General features: G+C 40.3%; 1 protein-coding gene across 5 annotated transcripts in view; it reads left to right on the top strand.

Annotated features, from left to right (window-relative positions):
• Positions 1-13,237, top strand: part of LOC124135689 (advillin-like) — a 61,952-nt gene extending 48,715 nt beyond the window's left edge. For 4 of the 5 annotated variants that reach the window (XM_046501147.2, XM_046501150.2, XM_046501151.2 and 1 more), the window contains exons 22-28: positions 24-113; positions 367-411; positions 1,341-1,406; positions 3,314-3,439; positions 11,084-11,155; positions 11,335-11,430; positions 11,769-13,237. In XM_046501147.2, the coding sequence (XP_046357103.2) occupies positions 24-113; positions 367-411; positions 1,341-1,406; positions 3,314-3,439; positions 11,084-11,155; positions 11,335-11,430; positions 11,769-11,960 (687 nt within the window). In that variant the 3' untranslated portion in view covers positions 11,961-13,237. The remainder of the gene's footprint in view (positions 1-23; positions 114-366; positions 412-1,340; positions 1,407-3,313; positions 3,440-11,083; positions 11,156-11,334; positions 11,431-11,768) is intronic. The other variant, XM_046501148.2, reaches the window with a different exon arrangement.
• Positions 13,238-18,325: the final 5,088 nt, after the last annotated feature.

The raw sequence follows: 18,325 nt of genomic DNA, 5'->3' as shown, positions 1-18,325 counted from the left end.
TACACGTGTTCGGCATATTTCAGCGCCTAGAAAGAAGGAATCCCCGCCTGTTCCACTGTTGTGTCGAAGTATCTGGGCTTAGCTTTGATGAGACAATTGACTTCAGTCAAGAGGTGTGTATGGCTGCGTGGGCAGCTTTAGAATTGTATGTCATATAATGTCAACCTCTGTTCGTCAAGTCTGATCGTGTAACGTATACGACTTAATGCAGCATACGTAATTAAGTTAACGATAAGTATCATGTTCTCGTAAGTAAAGCTGACTTTGGGGTGAAGTCTGATGGCTACTTCAGTGGAAGCACTTGTTGTGGTGAACTTTGACCTTCCCCGTCTACACCTCCCTGACTCGTCATCGATCTGTTCACAGGATTTCACAGAACAGGACTTGATGCTCCTCGACACATTTGACCAGGTATTTGTCCCAGGCCTGACCTCCCCAGCTTTAGTATGATTGGTGTCTGCATGAGAGAAAGCTACTTCATACATACTGTCTGCAGTGGAGCCTCGGTCACAGCGGTGAAACTCTTGAATCTCAGTCTCGAGACTTAACGTTGATGAATTTGCATTTAAAAAATCACACGCAGACTTCGAGTACACTATCCTCTTTTCGTGGGGGGAATTTATCAATCGGTCATGTCGGGGAAGAAGCGTACCGCCATTTGTCTTCCAAACAAATGGTAAGTTTCTTCTAACCATGGTGATTGATGTCGATTTGCTCTATAGAAGGTGAAACATTACCAGTAGTGACGATCATTGCTTACTTTACAGCCGCCTGAAACTCGTCTCCTTGGCCAAGTTAAAGTGTGGAGAGCTGGAGCGTATTATCACATATATTTATTTCCCTTGTTTGATTGTCGAATGCTTGAGTCACACGCCATCCATTGTTAGTGGTATCGCTTCAATACATCAATCATGTACAATCCTTCGCCGGGGGGCGGTGGGTTAGCCTTATGGTTAAAGCGTTCGCTCGTCACGCCGAAGGTTCGAATCCCCGTATGGGTACAATGTGTGAAGCCCATTTCTGGTGTGCCCCGCCGTATTATTGCTGGAATGTTGCTAAAAGCGGCGTAAAACCATACTGACTCATTCAGACCTTCACCGGTTAATGTTTTGTATATTGAACTGGTATTGGACAGTTTCTTCGAGGCAAGTTGGCGGTTGTACTTACTGCCTGACTGTCACCATGATGGTAGTTGCCTACCAAATGGAAGTTTATTAAAGTGAAATTCTGAATTATTGAAATGGCTAGGTTAATGATGACAGATAGTATCTTTTCCACTGAAATGTATATAATTCTAAGCGTGTTTCTCACTTTACAATCATGTCATTTGTTTGCGACAGATATTTCTATGGTGTGGGACGAACATTGACGCAAATACACGCAACACGTTTGGAGACGTTGCACAGGTGAGTGTAACTATGTTCAACGTTTGTTCCCTCGCACTGACTGGACGTTCTGAACACGTGTTACAACCCCAGAAGTACACCGTTCAACTACAGCTACGCAATTAGGAAACGATGACATACAACCAAGTCAGCAAGCCTGACCACTCGATCCCCTTAGTCGCCTCTTCCGGCCATCATGGGTTGCTGAAGACCCATCCTAGCCCGGATCTTCATGGGTATCCAGCTATGTCTCGACCGTCTGGGTATAATCTGGGCCCCGTTCCAAAAAGTAATCTTAGCGCTACGATTGTCGTAAGTTACGGTCGTCTTAGCGCTAAGATCTGCGCTAAGCGCTGTGCGGAACGGGGAGTATATGTGTGTGACTGTGTGACGACATATGTATCTATTACTTCTCACGTAAACTCAAGACAACAAGCATTGCTTCAACTGACTGGTTTCTCCACCATACACCTAGTCAGCTGGGCCGAACTGACCCGACAGACCACGCTCCCAATCCCACCCCTGATATCCTCTTATTGCCAATTTCCGCGTTAGCTCATGGGTAAGACACCGCATTACCAAGCACACGTGGGTTCATTTGGCTAGATTTGAATGTCATTGCCAAGTAACTTCAAACGTGCTGTTATAGTGTGTGACTTTGCTGATGATGTGATATCTTATCCCACGACGTGGATCGTTTATCATGCACTAAACCCTGTGTTTGTCTTGATTCATTACAGACGATGGCATAGTCATGGTTATGTTAAAACAACATAAATCTACTCGCTCAATAACATATAATGAGGTCGGTAAGCAAGGCTTGTATCTGTACTGACTGAACTGAACTTGATTACACTCAGGTCGCTAGCAGCCACATTAGAGGTAAAATTCATGTACTGACTATACAAACTGTATGTACTTGATAACAGTATTACACTGTCGTTATATCTTTTCCCATCAGTCGGATCAGATACAGAACAGCTGAAAATTTGTGAACATTATGAAACATTATTTCCAGGCTTGAATTTGATCATGATTATTTCACATAACTTAAATAGTTTTCTGAATGTTCTGCTATTAAAGAGTAAATTCAGTTTATACATGTTTGGTTTAATATAATAATATTTATGAATGAGTTTTTTCTGTCTCCTTCAAATGAAGGACACATAAACAAATAGTGAAATTCATCACTTATGCCATACAGTTGGCAGAGTGGTCATTTTCTTCTAGATAATGGTACAGATACACCGGACACGGAATAAACGAAATCTGTCCTGGATTAACCCTAGTTACTTTGGATGCAACGATTCCCTGAACATGTTCAGACCCTTCGCGTTGATACGGATATTATATTGACAGGACATGTGAAAACATTTGTGAACATGAATTGAAAAATACAGTGACTATTTGGCTCTTGTATGGTCAAGAAAAAAGTCTGAAGCCACTTGTCTATTAATTAACTCAAATCTACTAGAAAGGTTTTTAGTTAGTATACTTAATTTCTTTTGATGACATCAGGAGATGATGTGTCGTATGGTGTATTGTATCGCGTCTTTACTATCGGGGGATGTATCGTATGGCAACTGTACTATCGGGGTGTGTTTGTTTTGTTTGTTGTTTAAGACCGCACTCGGCAATATTCCAGCTATATGACGGCGGTCTGTAAATAATCGAGTCTGGACCAGCCAATCCACCGACAAGCATAGGGTTGCTGAATACCTTTTCTACCCCGGATCTTCACGGGGCCTATCGGGGTGTGCATCGTATGGCAACTTTACTATCATGGGTGTATCGTATGACAACTTTACTATCGGAGTGTGTATCGTATGGCATCTTTACTATCAGGATGTGTATCGTATGGTAATAAGTGTAAAGTTTCAACCCTGTGAGTAACGATGCTAAATGTCTTCCCGTGGCTGTTGTTCCAGGCGTACCTCGCCAAGGACCAGGCAGGTCGGGATTCCCGGGACCTACAGCTGTGGTACATCTGCCAGGGGCACGAACCACACGGCTTCACCAAGTACTTCAGGAACTGGACATCCAAGGGATTCGGGGTGAGGCATTTTCAAGCGTGGACAAACTATACGTTTTAACGAATCTGGAATACCATCATTGTTTAGACATTGTTACCGAAAACGGTCACGTTGAAACCATCACCTATGGATCCTCGCCGTTGATTTAATTAAATTAGAACTTGTGCACAACTTGTGTCGAAATTATATACCCATGAAGCGGTACTATTACCGAATACATGATACGTTCACCAAAATCTCATAAAAGTACTCTGCATTATATTACGATGACACCTGATGTCGTCATGTAAGCTGTAGGTTTAATTTAGACCAGTGTCACCGTGTCGTTAGTAGTGGTATTACGAAATACCATGATGACAACAAGATAGCCCCCGCAACTGGAAAGAGAAATACTTGTGTTTGTTTGGCTGGGGAGAGACATTACCAAGTCATTTAGTTCGTGAAATAGAGTGGTTCTCCCTTCACGTTCGTTAGATTTAGCCCCATGTATGTGTTTCCCCGCTCACCCTTGCACTGACCACGGGCGCGAGACCCGTGTCTGATACACTACCGTTGAATACTGCTCTAATCGATAGCCACAGTTTTTAACACACTAATCACCGGCTCAACATATTGATCCTCTCTATCTGATGAGTGTGATGTAATTGTACAGGAATAATACTTGTACTGTTCAAGCCGACGGCAGCGGACGTGTACTGTTATGTAATGTACAGCCGACAGCAGCGGACGTGTATGTTGAGGAGAACCTACTCGTAACTGTCGGTTCATGAAAGAGCGGGAACGAGTATGTTACTTAAAACACATAGCCTATTTTTACTTTAACAGAACATTCTTTTGTGAAACATATTTGAAAAATAAACTATCACTGTTTGTAGTCTGTATCACCATTGTGTGGTGCACGTGGAATGTGTTCTGTACTGCTGTTGCCAAACTTCGCGGTGTGTTACGGCGTAAATTTTCGCCGGCGCAATATGTCGCCGGTCATATACTGTCGCAGGAGACAATACAGCCGAGGTTCGCTGCACATATTGTCGGCATTCGTCAGAGCAAAAACAACTAAACTTTGAGATGACAACGATATTGATGATGATTGTCATGTTGATCATGATGATCTCCACTACATTTATAGAAAACTTGTCAGACTTGATTTTTGCCCCCCCCCCCCCCCCCCCCCCCCTCGACGTATAACGACGGGGGGATATATTGTCGTCAGTCTGTCAGTCTATCTTTCTGTCCGCCCGTCTGTAAACTATCAAGCATATCTCGAACACTATACAATCCAGCATCACGAAACTCCTTACACTTATTGGTCACATTAAGCACTTCTGCTTGCTGCTATTTAGAGATTGTCCAAAGTTGTATTCTGGACAGGTCCACAATCTCATTAAAATCATATCTTGGTTCTCGCTACCGCTAAACAAAGATCAGAGGACATCCCATTACGGGTCACGTCAAACGACCTTTCATCCAACCAATCAGAGCGTCGCTTACCAGATCATGAAAGTGACAGTTGGAAAGTGTTTTCTAACCATGCAACCTCGAAATAACCTCGAAATGATATATCCATACAATCTAGGCCTTCTATAAGCCATTCCAGAATGTTCTTTTGATCAGTTTTAATTTTTGTAATCGAGAAGACGTTAAAATATGTTTCGAAGCGTAGTCCCCAGTTTGTAAAGCTCAAGAAAGCTGCCTTCTGATTGGCTAATGTCGATTTCTTGTCAGTCATATCATCAAGTTCGCGAAAGGTCGTTTTGACGTGATCCGTAATAGGATGTCCTCGGATCTTTGTTTTGCGGTAGCGAAAATTAAGATCTGATTTTAATGAGATTGGACAGGTCCATGGAAACGTGATGAACTTTGCAAATTGACGGGTAGTGTCATTTCTGGAGCATGTATATCTATTCAACCTAGCATATCTCTTAAAGAAAACTTTCTGCACTTGTTATACAAGTATTGATGCCTTTGAAATATTTTAGAGCGTTTATATAATTATTATTGGCAATTTCTGGGCGTTATCCAAACCTTAAAAAGTGTAGGCCTACATGACAACTTCATAAGCTTATATGTCAGGTAGTGTCAGCCTTTAGATTCAGATATGTAAATTTCAATTATTATTGTTTTTATATGGAAACATTAACAGAAAATATTATAGAGTAGAATGTTGCAGAGTCAAGTCAAGTCTCGTTAATCCGACACTCGTTAATCCGACAATCGGCTTTATCCGACACTAATGATGGGAACCGATTAAATCAGTGCTATTTAGACCCGTTAATCCGACAGTCTCGCACTCCAACTCCGACACACCAAATTTGCAACTAATTACCGAAATCAGTCTCGTTAATCCGACACAGTGATCAGCGTACTCCGTGGTCATCTGCCCAGAGTACACAGCCAGTGTTTTGATGCGAGACGAATCGGCTGGTAGCTGCATATTACAACGGATGCAGAGATAAACTTGCTTAACAATAAACAATTAATGATTTAAATACAGGATTAATCACATGCTTAGATTACCTCATTCTCATTAAAATCAGATACAAGTTCTCGCTATCGCCGAGGACATCCCGTTACAGGTCACAACAGAACAACCTTTCGCGAACTATGACCGAACAGGAAGTCAACGCTAGCCACTTATAAAGCAGCTTTCTCAAGCTTTCCGGTTCCAGTTTCAAACTGGCGACTTCCATTCCAGACTATCCTTTTTAAATTATTTTGAATAAGTGTTACAGTCTGTAACATTTTCTGGTTTCTGGTCGTAGATTAACATCTTCAGTCAAATTTGTATTTCCATATTAAACAGTTTTAACATTATACGCATTCTTATAGAAGTAACACTTACTACATCTAATCCCCGTATACTGGGGGCAGGGGAACAGCTAATGTAAAGCATCTTCTTAATGGTGTCCGCATTAACACCCCCAGCATATATCGTCGACGGCGAGAATATGTGGCGATTGGCGACAGTATGTGCTGTGAACGTTGGCATATGTTGCCAGCGGCGATATATATGTGCCCGGCGACAATATATGCTGTAACATGGTGTCCTTGATGAGTATTTTATTCAACGCTTGCACGTTTTGAGAACATGTTGATGGTGAATATGTGAAATATTGAGCCACGAGTAAGGATATACACACTGCTCAAAAGAAATTAAGGAACACCTGATTTGTTCATGTGACTATTGTTAATCTGTCATTGTTAAATGTTTACTGGCATCAAAACTACTAGTTAATCCTTTATGAACGGGCAAATGTGTGGTTATTCTGTGTTTTTCGATACATTCGTATCTTTCGTTACAAGAAAAGAACATATAGAAAAGATATTACCCTTTCCTCGATCAGGGCTATGTCTGCTCCTAATAGGCCCATCAACATGGGCAGGAAGTATTTAGGTGATTGGTTATGTTAATAGATACTTTTACACCATTCTACCATGTGTCGAGTCTATCAATTACACGTCCTTAAATAATACGAAGCCCCGTTGGCGACACATGTTTTCTGAAAATGTCCTGTATTCCGAGTGAACATTATTCAGAATGTGGGGTTAGGCTCATTTAGGCGTGAGTAATTGACCACCAATAAAAATAATGAAAACTAATAGATCGTTTATACAATAGAGTGATGTCACAGATGTGTTTAAATTGTCTAGTCTAGACTCGATTCTTTTCAGACCGCCGTCATATAGCTGGAATATTGCTTTTTGCGACGCCGAAGAACAAAGAAACAAACACAATACAAACAAGCAAACATTAATGTTAACCACCTTAACAATCATATTCCGACGATGTGTGTAGTAACTGTGTTATGTATGCACAATATTCCCAATGAACCTACTGAGCATGAGCTGAACATGATCATACCTACAGTAGGATTCATCACGTGGTGATTGATGACAGTGCATTTCTAGCGACGTTTTATTCATCTCTTGAAATCATCTTTAGTTATGAAGTGCCAAATAAACCACATGGCCGCCGTCGTGGTATTTCGGGTTTCATTTATTTAAATTGAAACGTCAGGACCTGCCCAAGATAACTGTGGCCATTTCGGACGTAAATACCTCTATCTCCGCCACAGAGTCCCCGGACTCCTCCAGCTCTGCCACACTACCCTTGTTGTAAAAACAGTGAAGTGATTTCATCAGTTGCTTCTTTATACAGCGCTTCATTGATACTGAAGGTAATTGCAAACTGTAAGGAAATCTGTTTCAACTCTGAAAAGCACGTCAGGTTGAATTATGGATGCATACCTTATAATCGGTAATTATGCTGCAGGCACTCAATGAACGGCTTAACATTGCTCTTTGTGGTCTTATTCCGTCGTAGTTTCCTAGTTGATAGGCGGAATATGTATAAAACGACAGATTAAACTGAACCGTTTTGTGGACAGGGAGATATGGCTACCATTAGTGCCACTGTTCCAGGAAAAGGTTGTCCTTTTGTTGTCATTTCTGTCCTTGTAATGATGCAGTAGGACAAGACGTATGCCTAGTCTAGAGTGTATGCATAGTTCAAAGAGTCACTAACTGCCCGTAGCCACAATCATCAGCTTGAATCTGGCAATAATTGTTTGTTTGGGAACTCATTGTATAAATTTACATAAGGGTAAACATAGTAAGGCGATGTCTTAAAATAATTACTTTCAGTGTTTCAAAATCATTTGATGAGTTTGAATGAGTAACCTTCAGCTGAGTCTGTTTAGTGGTGAAGGGAACGATGTGGTTACAGCGTTTGGATTGCTTACGCTGAATACCCGGGTGCGAGTTCCCCCATGGATGCAATGCGTGGAGTCTATTCTCGTCTTTTCCTGTCGTGACAAAAGCGGACACACACACGCACAGACACAGACACACATAGACACAAATACAGACACATGGACACACACGCACACGCACACACTGTATGCCGTCTCGTGTGGAAATAAGCAGTAAATAGGATCTGATAGAGTTACGTTTTGAATACAGAAACTATATCACTACAATGTATTTGATCAATGTTTTATTGATCGACGGAATAAAAACATTGTACACGAAGTAGTTGTTATCTGTGAATAGATTAAACTTATTAAATTGGTTTTATACATTGTGTTAAGTGAAGCACACATAATGACAGGTTGTTGGCAGAAATTCATACTCTGAAATATTTTATAAAGTTAGAGAAATAAAGAAAAGAATATTTGCGCTTGCAATATATGTTCCGATAAGGCAGGCAAAACCGACAGAGCTCAAGTCCCGTAATCAAGTGGTCTGCAAATACAATGATGTTTTAGTACATGGCCGTTTTGAAATCAATACGACAGGGGTCTGCCAGATACTTTTCAGGTTTTGTGGAATCTCGATAAATGTTTACCTTTCTTGTCTACAAGCAATGCCTACAGAGTTCGGATCAAAGTATTGAAACGCTCTCAGCTAGTTCCACTGCCAATCCTGAAGATCCTACACGGGTCTCGCGAACCCGTTGACAGTAGTGGCCGATGTTGCTGCAAGCCTGGTGCCTTAATTGGCGTAAATCCATTTCTGGTGGATGATTCCATTTCTGGTGGAAGATCTAATCAAATTTTGCTAGCGTTATGTTTGAGTAAGTGATGGGCCTTTCATCGGCGTGTTGCCGAAACCATCTTCATCCCTGTCCCTTCTTTTCGTGAAAGGATTATTATTTCGCCAATAGAGCTTCAAACTGCCAACATAAATGAATCGCGTTTTTCACTCACTGAGTCCTAATGCTTCTTGTATGTACACGTAAGGGTCACCATTGTTGTCTCCAATATGTTGTGCATAGGGACATACTCAAATGTTCCTATTTGATTCATTCAATCGTTTTACGGCTATGCCTCTGAATCGAAATTTTACTCCAACACAATGGTACACTGCTTTGAGCTCTGACAGTAGATGCATCTTCTTCCCAGGGGGCGAAAGGTGGTAAAAGCTTTGGCTCGGCACCCCGACGATCCGGGTTCGATTCCCAACATGTAGTTTTAATAGTGATTAAACGCATAAATTCATAAAGTTACTACACATGTCTCAGTACAGGATTAAAACACCTCTGCCCAGTCTGTGTTCGAAATAGTAGTTTTAACGAAGCTGAAACTGCCCCCCACCATGACCTCTCCCCTTCTCCTTCACCTCGATGAGGTAAGAATGTTGTTAATTAAAACTTGGACATGGAGAAGGATTGCTATCAAGTCGAAGGAAAATATCCCCTATTGGATATGCGTCTTACAGCTTCCTCCTTCAAGTCAGAAAACCCAGACCCTGTTGAATTACATGTCGGCGTTCTGACGTTTACTTGTTCCCGAACACCGAGCAGTGGTTAGCCGTGATACACACTGCATGCCGACTCCGGGGGTTATAAATCAAACCAATTTACTGGGAACATTGCCCTAAAAGTTTGATCATAACATTCCCACTTGATCAATCCGGACCCTACGAGGTATTAACTTGAATGGGGCGCGCGATTCAATGTAATCTCGTAATTTGATGGGTTCTCCGACAGAGATGGTTCATAATACGTGTCATTCCTTAGCCGTGGGTAATAATATATCTCACCCTGCCCTTAGGGCACTGTGAGGAGAGTCGCAGCTACAAACTCATTTTGAAGAGATTAATAAACCTTACAGATTTTATGATTCAGCCTTATGACAGTTTAGACAAAGAAGTGGGAAGTAATTTCAGTTTGCTTTCGCTACAGTTCCATACTTCATCATTGTACATGTCGTCTCAACTGTTCTACGCCATATTGCTGCAGCATGCAGTATCTAGGGAAATATTACCGCAGGTTAATATGATAGAGGTTCTCCTTTCCGACAAACCATGGCCAGGTGGAGTGCATGTATATATTGTCCACACCAGTTTACTCGTCATTTTGCAGGCTGGTGGCTGGGAGTGAGATTGAGCAATATCTCTGTGACTTTACGGTAATGTCGAGGTACTGAAATGACAAATGATGACTGTCCGATTGAGAAGTTGTCACTGTAGGCATTTGTATTAAAGCTGAAAACTGTAAGAAGTGTAGATGTTTTTGCTAGCAAAAGGTTTCAACATATATAGTAGAGCTGTTACGATTCACTCGTGTATTCGGTGAATCGAACCGTATCCATTCTTGAATTGAATTCGTTATTCGTGGCCACTAGAATCGAATATTTATGAACATGCAAGCATGTGCATTTACATAAAAATACCCATAAGAACATATTTTATGCATAGATTTCTTCAAAAGACAACACTCTTATACTATTTACTTTGACAGTATTGTGGTAACTGGTCATTGCCACATTTGAGCAGACACTAGTACCTGGATAAGTGCAGTATATAAATGTATAATATATTAACAATTAACAAAACATGTCAATAAATTATGTTGTTATTGCTTCACTGAATATAACAAATAATAAATCAGCTGCTGACTTGTTATTGTATTTGCGTGAATTAATACCCATATTCATTACCCTATATTCGTTATACGAATCATATTCGCCTCATAGTGTATTCGTTGCAGCCCTAATATATAGCCCTCCTCCCCTCAAAGTAAAATACTTGAACAATCTAGACTATTAAAAAATGGCTATAAAAAGCGTTTATTGATGAGATGATGCTCAATGAGAAAATACATTTTCGACAGTATCGATGAGTCTAACCATTCACTTTGACGATTAACAATTGATGTTACAGGGAAAAGATGTTTACGATCTCGCTAGAAAGAGAGTGCGGCAAGAAAACGCTCGCATTGATGTCAGCTCAGATGTAAGTATTGATGGAAGGGCAAAGTTCGAAATCTTATATTTTGTAGTGAACGTTATTTATATAACGACAAAAAAACCAACTTAATAACTCGGATATTGATAATGTTTCAAAGTAACCAGGTAAAACATGATGTTATTTGTAAACATGGCAAGCTTCCTTCATTTACTTTGTTGTCACAGATACTCGACAAAACCCACGTTGTTAAAGCAAAATACCCATACAAGATGTTGGTGAGAGGGGAACTCCCGTCTGATGTAGACCCAACAAATAAACAGGTAGTGGATGACTTGGGTGTTTATGAAGACAAGACAAAAGTTGACAAATTATGATTTAACTAAAGCTACCAAAAGAAAGAAAGCTATAAAAGATAATAGAAAGGAAATGACATAAACTCCAGAATATTTTTTTATAGTTGAGTCATGGCACGCTCCAGTCACTAGACTATTGATTGTATTTGCTATTAGTGACAGAAATATTACTTTCTGAGATTTTGCGGAATTGCTTGTCAGGGTTGACGTATCTGGCTAGTTCATTCATCAAACGCTGACAGTTATACCGCTTCTAGGCTGGGGACTACAACGGATCCTATCAGACGTTCTCTTTGTGCTTTCAGCAGCACCTCACAGACAAAGACTTCCTGGAGGTGATCAGAGTCAGTCGTTTCCAGTTCTGTCAACTACCAAAGTGGAAACAAAAGCAGATCCTAAAGATGGCGCACCTCACTTCCGGTCACATGACGCCAGTCTCTTCTCCACTCACAGACAAAGCGTCTATACCGTGTCTGTCCCTACACTTGCAGTCATGACGGGATGACTCAGTGTTCAGTAGCATATGACGTTGTTAAAGTTCATATTGGTGTAGAACCTTCACCATCACATATAATTGTTTAACAGTGATTATTAATTAACGGTGTCTATCGTGTAACAAAGTCATTGCAGTCATGAATGTATGATTATCACAAAAAAGACGATAGTTGCATTGTATAATTATGTGACAACAAATTGGTGTTAATATGGACAAAGACAAGCCGTCTAGACAGCTGCCTTGTATCTATTGTGTTGCCACTGGAATATGTGTCTCCTGTACTAGAAGCAGTGCTCTGAAACGACATTGAATATTATACATTTATACATGTTTTTAACACATGTCTCAGACAGAGAATCTGACTATGTTACATTCGTGATTTTGTTTGTCAGTTTATAGAATCACTCTGTGCAGCCTATCATGTATATATGGTGTCGGTATGAACGTGTATCGAACATCGAATTACTGTTGCATTCAGTAGGTTCTCTACAAGCCGGTTTTATATGCAGACTATCGCGTATAAACGGTCATCATTTCCATCTGTACACGAGTAGCAATAATAGCAGCACTGCATAAGTTTCACCTTAATTCTGGTCACCTCACACACCGTCTGTAGAAATATATTTATATTTGTCCTCGTAGTTTAACACTTCATTTACATCTTGTATCGGGCAATGCACTTGTGACGTGTTTTAACTTGTTTTGAGGGTACGCAGATGGCCATCGTCTCATCCACCCTTCACATTTCGTTAATAAACCAAGAGGTGTAATCGCGCCCTTTTGGTATTTACAATTTTAATTATATTTGCAGTAATCAGTGAAGATACGCATATTTTCATGACACTTTGCTCACATTATTACTTGAAGACCTGACTGGTGAAGATCCGGGATAGAATAGGTCTTCAGCAACCCATGCTTGCCATAAAAGGTGACTATCCTTGCCTTTAGAGGCGACTAACGGGATTATTTACAGACCACCGTCATATAGCTGAAATATTGCTGAGTGCGTCGTTAAACAACAAACAAACAATTCAACCATTGTGCTTTCATTGGATACATGTCATGTAAAAGTAAAATCTACACCTTTCTTTATGACAATGCTAGCATACAAGGATATCGTGGGTGTCGGGGATAAATGTAAAATTTGTCTTCTACTATTTATATTATATATCTATTTTTTGTATATCGAAACTAACATAATATGTACACATTGTAATAAACTGTATGTAGATACATATTTCGGTATTAATGACTTGTAAATAAATTCAGTCTATTCGACTAAGAGTTTCATTTTCAATTAAAGCCGTCAGTGATAATATGAAAACTGTGTATTAATATTTTCATTTCGATCAGCTAACTAATTGTACCTCCAGCTGTGAGATGGGAGTCGTTAGCAGATACAGATTCCGTGACCTTAACATCTCCATGGCATGTTGTTGTTTGTTCAGTTCGTTTTAAGTCTCCTAGGGTTTTAGTTTTTGCTTAACTATTGATTCGACATTGAACAGTGAAGGTTTATTTGTTGTTTAACGCTGCACTCAGCAATATTCCAGCTATATGACTGAGGAACAGTGAATGTTGCATTTAGCATCGAGATAGTTCACTGTGAAATCACGGAATCACGCCAGTCAGAATTTATCCTGTTTACTATAACCGCCACGAAACCTATCCTCAAAGATTAGGATACTTTGCTGAACGAATATAAGCCATTATTACACCTACATGAAAACGACACCCATTTCAAATCAAAGCATGTGATTTATGGGTAAAGAACCCCGTTTTCATTATCCACGCAATAACACGAAATTGGTCTTGACATTCGTTTTCTAAGGCTTCTCAAAATGGATATTTCGAGATAGGAGATTATGTCTAAGATTGCAGAGTACCCAGCAAGGAAATGAAAATATTTGTCTAAATTAGCAGTGTTGATGAAATCCCATTCCTAGGGCACTTGTTGCCACTTAAAAGCGAACAGAATGGCTCTTGGATATAGTCAGGTACTTAGAGAGAATACCCAGTTAATTAGCCTGCCTGAGAGGAGACGTTTTAAGATGAGGAATTATCAAGAAATCCAACTATCGACTTCATTAACATCCGGGTTCTTAAAATCAACGTCAGAATGGGATATTTGTACCTTATCCTAAAGAATCACGTTATCATCTCTCCCGAGCTGCACGTTTGCCCATAGGGTTTATCGGCAAATTTGTTCAAAATTTCATTTCAAAGAGGAACATTTATTGCCAATTTACATGATTTCTCCAGGCTTGTGTTCCCACATGAAGTAGCGTTTACGCTAGTCTCTTGGTCCTGTGTAATGGTTTTCTTAAAATGTGAATGATGCTGTTTTACGCCAATGTCAGCAATAACGCAGCTCAATAACGGCAGTTTGTAAACAAAGGAGTCAGAAAAACATCAAAAGACCTAGAGGCTGATACCATGCACAAACATTCTCGCTGTCGGGTAGAGAAGCCAGGTCATACATTGGACAGCCTCATCACCATTGCACCCCCAAACCCATGGCATTCTGGAGACCTCTGTTGCCCTGGAACATTCAAGCCTTCAAGTCTTCGGAATAAAAAAACCAGGTACCTTCTGAACGAATTCGGTGCCACTTTGGATGCGGGGATTGGATCTATGATATAAATATAATAATATATATATTCAAATAACAAATACATTGAGTAAGTATAAATGTATAGGGCTAAATATTTTTATTTCAATCGTTTGCATGTGATTGCAATCACTCATGACACATTGTGAAAATATCCCTGTTTTACTTTAATGAAAACCAAATGGCTTTACAAAATTAATTAGGACTCCCCCAAAAACACAGACGCTGAGAAGAAATCAACTCGAAGTGTCATTTATTGGCACCCACACATCTTGTTTTTTGTTTGAACAAAGGACATTAGAAGACTAAACCCGGCGTCGTGGAGATGGTTTAGTTTTAAATTTGTTTACAGTGTCCATTACCGGTCCGAACTCAATATCCTGAAGCGATCGCGATCTGTTACGAGCACGATTTTTTTTTCGCTAGGGATGGAAGGATCGGGGGGTTCCCTTCGCCTCATTCCGGTATATATTCCTGTTTGGCTATGGAACTAGATTGTTCCTTACCCCCTACCGTCCGTCCAATAGACTCATTCAATGAAATACTGACACTGAGCAGGATACACCCTTGACATCAAGTCAGCGTGGCGGGGGCCTCTTGCTACATAACGCACTTTTGGTGAATACAAATTAAAGCCCATTTGGTCATTAACAATCCAGAATGGATTCGTCTGGAATATTCTGGAAGCAGACAGAATACACTGCAAAATGGTAAAATGTATATATCCAAAACTTTAAACCGAACAGATGCTATATAATGATATAAACCGAAATTAATATTGGCCATTTACAAGGGTTAATTGATGAGTTCTAAGCCTCACAAATTGCGTAATGGTGAAATCTTTTGTTGTGGACTTTACATGATGTCTAAGGGCTCAGTCACACATTCAGGATTTTTAATGCCGCCCTTCATAGGACTTTTCCCGATTAAACTTTGTCAAAAGTCTGATCAAGATCCTGTGATTCGTGGCGGGAAATTCACAAACAATCAGATATTGTTCAGGAAGCGTCCCGATTCTTCCGTTCTCAATCCGAATCTGATCCGATTTGTTTCTTCCGCGTGGTAAAAAACGACGGAAACTGTCCCGACAACGTCCCGAATCTCCCGAATGCGATCCGACAGAGATCAGACAGGGACCGGACAGTGAACCGACAAAGACGGTTCGCATTCGGCTAGATCTGGACGCAATCTGGACGCAATCGACGAGAAACGACAACGAACAATTCATGCCCGTTCACCACGACAGCGTCCCGATCCACAGGACACCGCCCAGACAATACAGGACATTGTTACGATTTTGAATCTGTCACGACATAGTCACGATTGTAATCCGACTAGACAAAGTCGGCTGAGTTTCCACAATCATAGGTTTCTGGCGTGCACAGCGAATCGCGGCGCCCTAGACGACTCGGCCACCCGTCGGATGCCTAAATAAGCGTTCACTAGTTGAACATATTTTAGCGTGGAACCACTAAAACATCTCGACGTTTAACTTTAAGACAACATCTGCCGTGATCCATCCTGTGATAAAAGAAAACATCATTTGTTATGAGGCTTCTTTTGATCTTGCAAAAGGCAAACCCATTTTATGGGTTCAATTATCTCTCTTCACTTAATAAACCTTATGTTCAACGTACATTGCGCCTGATGGTCTCTGCTCACATAGTAACGATTACATTTTTGAAGATGAATATATACTGGTGGGTGTCAGATAAATGTATATCGTCGAACTAATATTCAAGCTAAGCATGATAATATTAACTTAGTAACCGAACACCCCTGAAGCTGAACATTTCACATGACTCATGTTGTCATTTGCAAGAAGCGATCGATGCGGTCCAGACATATAAAGGAACAAAAACGTCCTCTAAGAATGTCAAAGGGTTCTGAAGTGGACAAGGAGTACCCTAATACAAAGATTCAATATTGCCGCAGTCCATTATCTCGCAAATAGCACATCGTCAAACCGTTAATCTTGTTACAGGGGCATTGATGCTGTCTACTGAATAATGTGCAGCTTCTCTGCATGTAACAAACACCTTACCCACAGGTACTGCTAGTGGTGTTTGTCGTCTACAATCTGGCGGATGTGAGCGCAGTTAAATATCACCTCCAACAGGGGTTAGGGGGAAGAGGAGGAATCTTTCACAAGATTGGGATCACAGTGTGCGAAGAGAACCATTACCATTGCCGAGTCGTACTAAATGTCATACTTCAGCAGGTTATGGGCGATTACTGTACACTTCAGGCGAATATGGAAGATTTACAAAGCATGTATTAACTGTATAACGAACTCGGTTTATGTGAGAAGAGCTCCAGAACAGCCGGTGACGTATGTGTCACACTCGATTGATGGCACCCAATAATGGTTGTGTGGGGGAAAGTGTAGCATGTGAGGCAATGCATTTTGGCCAGAAAACAAGAACATCGATTCAGAGAACATATTACAGAATTTAGGGACAGCAGATAACTTCTCTGAATACACAATGCCATTTAGAAAGTGGTCAAATGTAAAAAATGTTATATTTGGGATAACACTTTCTTAGTGGAGAACTTCTCGATCTATTGGTTGTTTAAGTGAATAAAAGCAGTGAAAATGTCAACTTAAACGTCATTACCAAGATGGACACGACCTACTCAGTGTCAGGATCCTTTCAGACGGGGATCAAACTGAACATATCTATCAAACTCACAGACGATTAAGAGAGCATATTAAAGAATTTAGGGACAAAGAACTTCTCGATCTATTGGTTGGTTGACGGGAAACAACACTCGATCTCTCAGTCGTCTAGTCGGCGCCATTATAATTAACCGGCATAATCACCAGATGTCAATTAGCGTCAGCGACCCAATAAACTGGGCTTCGAACCAAATCGCTGAAATCTCCTTGAATCCTTGCATTTGATTGGATGATGCTTACTATAACCTTGCAAACTTCGTCTGCGTGTGTAAATGTGAATGCACAATTATGTTGTTGAGTATACGTGTTCGTAACAATGAAGTTCAATTCATATACTCAAAACAGCCACGACCCATATTTTTTAGGCAAATTGCAGATGAATAAAAGCGACTAAACCCTTTCCATATTCATAAGCATTCTCTGCGAAAAAAAACAGAGCCGATTGTACGACTAAGACTATATCGTGAACATGTGTTTATGAATCACTATCAAAAAGTGATGACACCAGGTGTTCCTTTTACCTGGACGGACCTACGTACTCGAGGTCAGGTTCCCGTCAGACGGGGGTCAAACTGACCATATCTGACAACCTCACAGACAGATACCAACTACAAAAAATGGATGACTTGTTCTGTAACAAGGCTTCTGTGGTTAAAAGATTGACAACAAAACATTTAGACTCAAAAAAGATGTATGTACACGTGTAAATATATACATGTTCCTGTAAATAAGAAATACTATGGTCAACACATAGTACCATAATGTCATTTGAGTACAACGTCAGCCACTTAGAAAGCAGCTTTCTTAAGCTTTGCGGTACCAGATTCAAACTTGCGACTTCCGTTCTTTTTAATGCTTTTTAAAGTATTTTGAATAAGTCATACAGTCCGTAACAGTTGTTTTGTGTTAAACTTCAGAGGTTGCATGATTAGAAAACATATTCCGCCAAAAATGTAACATAACAATATGAATATTTATTTTTTATTTTTTTATTACGTGTTTGAATCGTTATCTATCGTGAAGCTGTCCGATTTTCGATCACAAACGTTGAAACTACTTAATTTCGTTTATCCGA

This window comes from Haliotis rufescens, unplaced genomic scaffold (genome assembly GCF_023055435.1).
Source record: "Haliotis rufescens isolate VD_foot unplaced genomic scaffold, xgHalRufe1.0.p SCAF_1, whole genome shotgun sequence".
Classification (NCBI taxonomy): Eukaryota; Metazoa; Mollusca; class Gastropoda; order Lepetellida; family Haliotidae; genus Haliotis; species Haliotis rufescens.
Note: the sequence above shows the minus strand (reverse complement) of the source record. Positions and strands in the feature narration are given on the sequence as shown.